We start from the raw sequence: 8,180 nt of genomic DNA, 5'->3' as shown, positions 1-8,180 counted from the left end.
AACTCTTAAAAAACTAGAGATTTTTAGTACAAAGGAATCAATTCACTGAAAGAATGTCCACATGCCGTTGCTTTATAATTTGCTATATATACAAGAGGATCAAACAAAGGACCTCTGTTTTACAGTTACTGCTGTACTGTACATTAACATGTGGCTAATACCCTTCTCTGGGTGAGATTTACAGTTAGCATTACAAATAACATAGCAATGCTGAAAATACTGATACAAAACAGCTTCAAGATGACATTTTAAAAATATCCCTTGCTTTAATTGAACTGTTTTCTCCAGTTTTTTTTTTTTTTTAAAGTTTCAGATTTATAAAAGATTTTCCAAGAAAATAGTAACATTTAAAAGGTGTTTTTTGTTTTTGTTTTTGTTTTGAAATGTATAGCTGGATTTTTTATTTATAATAAAGTGTGATCCAAAAGTCCATTTTCTAGGAAAAAAACAAACAAACAAACAAACAAAAAAAACAACTACAGATACAGTAAGTAAGTTAAAATTGAAAAGGTTATGCTTTTTGTTTTTGTGTTTTTGTTTTTAAATGCACTTATAGTACATTTGTATCATGGGGAAAAAAATCCCTTATTACAGTGTATGTAAATTTATTTACAGATCTGAAATATAATTGCATACATCAGTGCTTGGGATGAGCAAGACTGAAGTGTATTGTTAGTAATAACCAACTGTACTTTCAATCTACCATAACCTTAAGAGATTGCTCAGATGAAAACACAATTCTGAATAGTGTTATTGTTATAATTGATTTTTTTTATTTTTTATTTTTGGTAGAATTTAAACTATGAGTTTCTGTGCAGGCCTGGGAGTCTTGAATACCCATAGTTCATTCAATCAAACTGTGTTTGCATTTTTTTTTTTTTTTAAGGTTTTGGCAGTAGCAACACACACACTAATGTATAAAAACATGAACACTTTTGGCAAACGTTTATATTGATTCATATATACCCAGCTCTGGACACTCAAAATTACCCCCGTATCATATGTAGACAAAACCTGCTCTCTTCAACATCAGATGATGTCATAAAATTTACTCTAACCAAATTAAAATCCTCAATAAATACAGTCCTGAAAGTTCAGACTGCTGAAATGGCTTTGCAGAGTATCTGCCAAGTTCATAATCTAATTGTTTCTTAATCTAACCAATTGTTTTATTCATCTGAACATTAAGTATTTAAACAGATATTTGAAAAACTAGTTAAAATCTATGCTGTTAATTCATTTTATATGCCCTATGGCATTTACCTTTAAAAGTTACAACATTATTAGTGGCTACAAAAGCTTCATTTTTCCTACTTTTCTTCGCTACTTCAGTTGTTACACTAGTTTATTTCTTTGTGTGGGAATGTGCCATACTCTTGCCTTTCATTATTCATCACCAGTTAAAGACAGAGGTGACTTTTATATGATCTGTCTCTATCATACTTGAATGTGCCAGATTATTTAAAAGCTACTAACTAAACATGCTAATATTCAAACAGATTACCTGCCAGAGGTTGCAAACTAAGTGTCAAGTTTAGAATGTGCCACATGTTTAGAACATCTTGTTTGAGATGCCTGTTTTCAATTCCTATGAAAGGGGAAAACAGGATCTTCTGGTACTGAAAAGTCTTCAGGTTCTGTAGCATGATCAGATGAATTCACATTCCCTTGAGACCAGCATGCTGCATGTCAGGTAGCATTAGATTCATCTCACTTGCGTGTAATGTATCAAGATGAGCAAACCTGCTGAGCTGGTATAAACTAGGTCATTAAGTGCAGGTATGGTCTACAAATATCGCAATTTACACGGGTAGTTTGGACTGGGTAATAAGATGATTTCTCTTAATTTAGTCTTTCACCTTTAGTTTGATCGTTTTTGTTTTTGTTTTGGCAAGTGAAATGAAATTATATGATGTATTTTATATACATAGACTGTCAAATTGTGTCATGAGTGATAGTGTCTTCAGAGCACAATCATCACCACAATGTGACATGTCCCAATAGAAAAAAAAAAAAAAAAAAAAAAAAAAGTAAAAAAAATTTAGCCAGAAAAGGGCAGGGAGAAGGAAAGGAAGATCAAGAAATCAAGCTGCCATGCTCAGTATGTATTCCAATTATTCTGATTCAAATATCCAGTGAGCCTCTACGATCCTTTCTGCTAGAGGAAGAAAATCAGTTACTTCCTCTACTTGCGGCATGAGGCATTCATATAATACATACAGCAAGAAGTGGTAACACACCTCTACAAGGGAGTAAATTTTATTGTAGGTTTAAGAAAAGGGTGGTCCTCAGAGACTTCTGACTGTTTCCCTAGTCCATATGAATTTCAAGAGGATTTACTAATTATGTACCTATTCATTCCTCACATCTACTTTAACAGTAACATTATTAAACATACACAGTATTAAGATCACCTTCTAGAACTTCAGGTGCTGTTGGTGGCTTATAAAGACAAAAGAAAAAAAAATACTTAGCCAATTTTGGACTATCAGTGCCAGGCAAATGGTCCCATTTTTTCTACCAATAGTGACTTTTGCATGACAAATCAATCTAGTTATTTGACAATCTAATTCTTCTGTATGCTACAGTCCTAGATGGGAAAGTATGAAACCTATAGACAATGTTAATTTTTTCTTTTTTTTTTTTTTCTTTTTTTTTTTTTTTTCAGAGATAGCAGCAGATGAAAACTGAAGACTGAGCTCTAGGTGAGCTTGTGTTTCCTTTCAGTTGACACTCCTTCCATGGCAAGAATACACTGTTACCCATCTTGTTGACCTAAAGTCTGCAGCTCTGCTGTGTGTAAATTGTGGTGGAGGAAAACATTTTTTCTGCTGTACATGTGTAAAGAGATGGGTCCCCTTGGAGGCTGTCCAAGTCTCCCTGTGAAAGTGGTATGTTGCCGAGGTACAGCAGCTTGGTCTTTTGGAGCTCCTGAGAAGAGTGGGTAGCTGTCTGTCTTGGATGCTGGCTTTGCTGTACTTGGTGCCATGGTGGCCAAACCGTTCTGGGTGACCTCTGAAGTGAGGGTTTCATATGTGCCTCTAGTATGCTTGATGACTTCCACTATCTCATTCTCTTTCAGGAGGTTGCTCAGACACAAATTAGACAGCTGACAGCTCTTGCTTTCATAGGTTGTTGTTCGGTTGCCTGAGTATCTAAAAGGGTCCTCTGTGGGAGTATGTACTGACTTTCTGTCCCTTGTGCTGAGATTTTGGTTCACCATTCTGTTTGGATATGTAACCTGTGGCAAAACAAACAAACAAAAGCCAGAAGTTTTAGTAACAGAACATATTAGCAGGAAAATAGCAGACAGTATATAAAATACTCCTCACTGCATATGTACAGAGGATGGAGCTGCAGAATTAAAATGAAGGATGAACCTCAAATGCTGGTAAAACTCCCAAAACATTGCTAGCATAAAATAGATGAATTGTTAATTTGTATTAAAACAAACAAACAAACAAAACAACAACAACAAAAAAACCTGAAAAATACTTATTAGATGGGGCATTAGATGGTCTGGGGCATCATTTCCTTAAAAATAGTTTAAATCAGAAGATTTTTTTTTTTTTCCCCAGAACATAATAAAAGGATAAAAAGGTTCTACGAACTGCTAACAGATTTTCAAAAGCATTTCATGTGATGAAACAAGAACTTTTATTGAGTAGAGTTCAACACTTAATACTCTCAAATTATTAGAAGATGCTAATAACATGTTTTAAGAATATCTTCATGGCTCATTTAAGCTCAACCTTCCATGTCCCTTGAATCTAGGTGTTTTACAGTGTCCTTACAGTTAAATACATGTCGAAATGCTCTGCCAGAGCAGAACAGTAATTTTATACCAGCTGCCTGAAGAAAATACAATGTAAGGATTCCAGAGTGTTAGTAAATTTTGATTTGCTGTGTGAGCATACAGGCATTTGCATTTGGGTAAATAAAGGTGCTTTATCTGTTCATGGTAAAGCAAATCACTATAGACTTTTGGTCTGCATAAGGTGTGATGCTTCTTACCTGCAGAACACCTGGCCTGGGAGGATATGATTGGCCTGTGAGACCACATTTAAGCCTTCTCGCCACACATTTAGCATACATATATTTGCAGTGTCTAAACTAACATAAAGTGTTGAGGGGAAAATGTTAGTACAGTCAAAGCCAGATTCTGCCTGTTCTATAACAGGTTGTAATAGGTAAATTCACTGGGAGATATGTTTCTGGCAGCGGAATTGCACTAGCCAAGTAATGAACGTTCAGAAGTCTAGTGTCTAGAACTTGAGCTTTGAGTCTACATGACTTCATAAGAAAGCTTCATAAGAGATCTTTGTAAATTGTTGCAAACCTGACACCTTTTGCACAGTGACACCTTTTTGCACAATGAAGATGAAATATTTGGCAGTTGTGATAGTGAGTTTCAAAAATTGTTCATGTAACATACTAAAAATCCGTGTTATCTCTGCAATTACGTGAGGAAATTGTACTTTATTTTCTGTGTTATTTTGGAATGTGTTTTCCCTTGTCTTATCCCTGTCACACTTTCTGTCAAAAGCACCAAGTTCTGCCATTTATTTGAAAACAAACAAACAAACAAAGAAACTATATTACATCATGTAGTTTTTCTGCAATAGAACTCTGAGTTCTATTCTAGAAACTCGCAGTTTCTAGACTTTTACATTGCTATATGCAATCTATCTATCTATCTATCCATCTATAATAAAGCAGAGGGAATCAAAAATACTCCCAAATATCTTACAATATTTTGCTAAAAAACATTTCATGATGTTTCCGTGATTCCTTAGAGAACATATGTATTGTTTTGGGACAATCTATATCACTTTGCATATATTTCTTTTTTAAGCAATGCAGAAGAATGATACTTAATAGTCATGGCTTACAACTTTTTTTTATGTGTGTGTAGTCAAGTTAATGGTCATGCAGATTCATACGTAGGTTTGGATACAAGTATTGCAGTACATTTTAGACATCAGAGATGGTAGTTTTAAGAAATATGAGTACTGGTGTACCATTTTTCTCACTTAATTCAGTGCTGATCGTGCCCAGACTCATAAATGGGAGTAGAACACTTCTGAAAAGTATTGCTTAAGCTTTCATGCCTGCAGCCCATAGATGTTGAGAAGAAATTCAGTTTAATTCCTAGGGAGTCATTCCCAGGAAGACCTATCTGTAAGTTTTATCACTTAAAAAAAAAAAAAAAAAGAATAAAATAAAAAATAAATATACTCTTCCTACAGGGACAAGGGATTCAAATTCAATCCCCTGCCAAAAATACCTGTACTGGTGGTAAGAGAATAAACATTCTCTTGAGTTACCATGTGTCACCCTATGCCTTTTGACATAAGGCATATGCCTTATGCCTTTGTTGACTTGACAACAAATTGACTTTTGTTTTTAACCTATTTCTCCTGTAAAAGTGTTAGGCAAAATTCTCTGCTTTAGACTTGGAGGTACAACTGCATTCCGTGAGCATTAGACATGAGTGAGCAAAGCCACAATCCCAGCACATCTGTTTGCCAATTTGAAGGCTGAGTTCTTGTCCAAAGCTGAAGGTGGCTTCACGCCAAGCATGTTCCAGTCTAGCTTATAGCAGCTGCAAGGCTGCTGTAAACTGCTGCTTGGCAATGCACCAAGAAGCTGATCTGCCAGCTGGTGACTGCTGAGGCAAAAAAAAAAAAAAAACTTAATAGTGTAATAAATATTTAAAAAAAAAAAAAAAAAACATTCATCTCTATCCCTTTTATTTTTCAGTAGCTTAGCTAGAACCACCAACTTCTCTGCTCCAGAAATCCCCAAAGGCCACCCTAAGGTCTGCCTATTGTTGGACCCAAGAAATAGGCTACGGTTAGGATGCAAATGTGGCTCTGAAATTTATTTCAAAAGTAACACATACAGGGAATAAAGTAAAAGTCTCCCTTGATGCTTCAAATATGCCAAGGTAAAACAATGTCTTAAACTAAGAGTTTTAAACATCTGAATTTCCTAATCAGATACATCCAAAAAAAGGTGCACGCTCCCTTGTTTAAGGAGTCTATTTCTCAAAAATAAAACAAAATAAAATAAATGGATTTACGATAAAATAAAATTTTGATAGATCTGAATCATGATCAACCCTGCATTAAAGTACATGAATGTGAGAAAGATCTAAGTATTCTAGGTTTGATTATTTCACACTGGTGCTAAATCCATTGAGACTGAAACCCAAACTGTAACTTAACATTCTTAAGATGTTTGTTCAAAAAATTGTTTTGAGGGTGGCTCTGTGCAGCTGTCACTCTGGCAGCCTTTTCTTATATTAAAAAGAAGAAAACAAATACAAACCCAAAAACCCTCAGAAACCCACTTTAAAGTAATGAAAATTGACTACCCTTATAGAAAACTCCAGAATGGGACATGTTATTAAAAAAAAAAAGACTGCCGCCATTCATCACTTTCCATTTCCAAACCCAATGAGTGAAATATGACAAGAGTTAATGACAAGACAACATTGCTGCAGGACATTTGAGAATGGATTTTGCTGCTGAATGTCTTATGATGAAGTACCAACATAAAATGACAGGAAAAGACATGAATTACAAAAACACCCCCCAAAAAAGTGAAGATTTTTAAGATGCCTGTGCCCAGAGGCAATTGGGAGTCTTAAATGCCTATAATGTAATTCTTCCAAGTAGAGCAGCTTTGTTAAATACATCATTCTGACAGCAGGCAGAGAGTAAAACCAAACAGAACCCTCTCAATAGTGCACCCAGTCTATCCTGACAACCAACTAACACTGCATTTGAAGAACAAGGTTTTACCACCCCAAAGGCTTTTTGTTTTCAGAGGTGTTATAGGAAGTGTACTCCAGGGAGAGTAATTATTCTGACAGGAGCCTGAAGAATTTCTGGACTCTCTCAAGATTTCTACCACTTCCTTCTTTTGTGTTTGTGAGTACACAAGGAATGCAAAATGTAATATAAACTACATAGGCCAGCTGAGCTTGTCCCTTCTCAGGTCTCACTTGAAGTGACTTCAGCACGTTTTGCAGGACTGTTCAAAGCTTAGCCCCAAATTCATAAAATAGAAAGCAACATAAAGAAGACAGAAACAACAGCCCAAAAAAGATGCTATACTTCTCCCAGGTATGGAAAAGATGAAGCCCTTAATCATGTGTTTGAATTGATACCCCTTCAGATGCCTTTTGTAGTTCTGACAGTTTATGCACATGCAGATCTAATTTACCAAAACACAGTTTAACTCCGTATTTTGGTATGCCACTTCTGTCACTATGTTAGCTCTTTAATTTCTCCACCTCCTCACTATTGTGCTCACAGCTTCCAGCTTAGAGATGACCAATATGAAATGCGATTTTGTTGCAGTCGGTAATTGTTCTTCATTCAAGTCTCTCAAAAAGCACTCTTTCTTACCGATTTCAGCAGCACCTAGACCATAACTGCAGCTTTTAAACCCAGATCTGCACCTATTGATCAACTGATGCTGCCTTCTGGCAACATGTGATACATGAAAGAAGCAAAGCCTGGTGTGTCAAAATAAGGAATGGACTTGTATTAACAGGTCATGAGCAAGAACCAGCTCCTGAACAATTTGCAAGTTCTGCTGTCATCAGTTTCAGAATGAATGCAGTCAACATAAATCAGAAGCATTTCTCTTTTCCCCTTTCAGCCTTCTGAAATCTTTATTTACTTACTGAAGGTAACAGTTAAGATGCAGGCTAAAATGCATGTCTTTTCCCTGTAACGCCCTTTTAATCAACAGTCCAGCTGAATACAAGTGACCTGGAGTGTTCAGCTAATGTCCTGAAAAGATTTTCTGATAGCAACAACAGTGTGGTAAATAGCCCACAGAGGGCTGAATTAAGATGTACATCTTTTTAATGCATGGAATTATCCTTGAAAATTTCCATTTGTATAACTAATAAAACACAGTTAAGTCAACAAGGTGTAAAAGGATGTAATTGTTTTATAAAGTAGGAAGAAAACAGTAAAGAATTTCCAATTAATCTCCAGTAATTTGTATTAAATCACTACTCTGCATTCTCAGTACTGCATTTCTAGGGATAACTGAAAGAATTTTCTATTTACCAAAGCAAATAGAATTTTATACATATCACAGCTGTTTACCATGCCTTTCAAATTAAACATTTGGAACTTTGGAGCCATTCACCATTG

General features: G+C 35.5%; 1 protein-coding gene across 5 annotated transcripts in view; it reads right to left on the bottom strand.

Moving 5' to 3' along the window:
• Positions 1–876: 876 nt before the first annotated feature.
• The window catches only part of CCSER1 (coiled-coil serine rich protein 1), a 712,119-nt gene continuing 704,815 nt past the window's right edge, over positions 877–8,180 (bottom strand). For 4 of the 5 annotated variants that reach the window (XM_035326089.1, XM_035326088.1, XM_035326091.1 and 1 more), the window contains one exon: positions 877–3,241. In XM_035326089.1, the coding sequence (XP_035181980.1) occupies positions 2,759–3,241 (483 nt within the window). In that variant the 3' untranslated portion in view covers positions 877–2,758. The remainder of the gene's footprint in view (positions 3,242–8,180) is intronic. The other variant, XM_035326092.1, reaches the window with a different exon arrangement.

Source organism: Oxyura jamaicensis, chromosome 4 (assembly GCF_011077185.1).
Source record: "Oxyura jamaicensis isolate SHBP4307 breed ruddy duck chromosome 4, BPBGC_Ojam_1.0, whole genome shotgun sequence".
Lineage (NCBI taxonomy): Eukaryota > Metazoa > Chordata > Aves > Anseriformes > Anatidae > Oxyura > Oxyura jamaicensis.
Note: the sequence above shows the minus strand (reverse complement) of the source record. Positions and strands in the feature narration are given on the sequence as shown.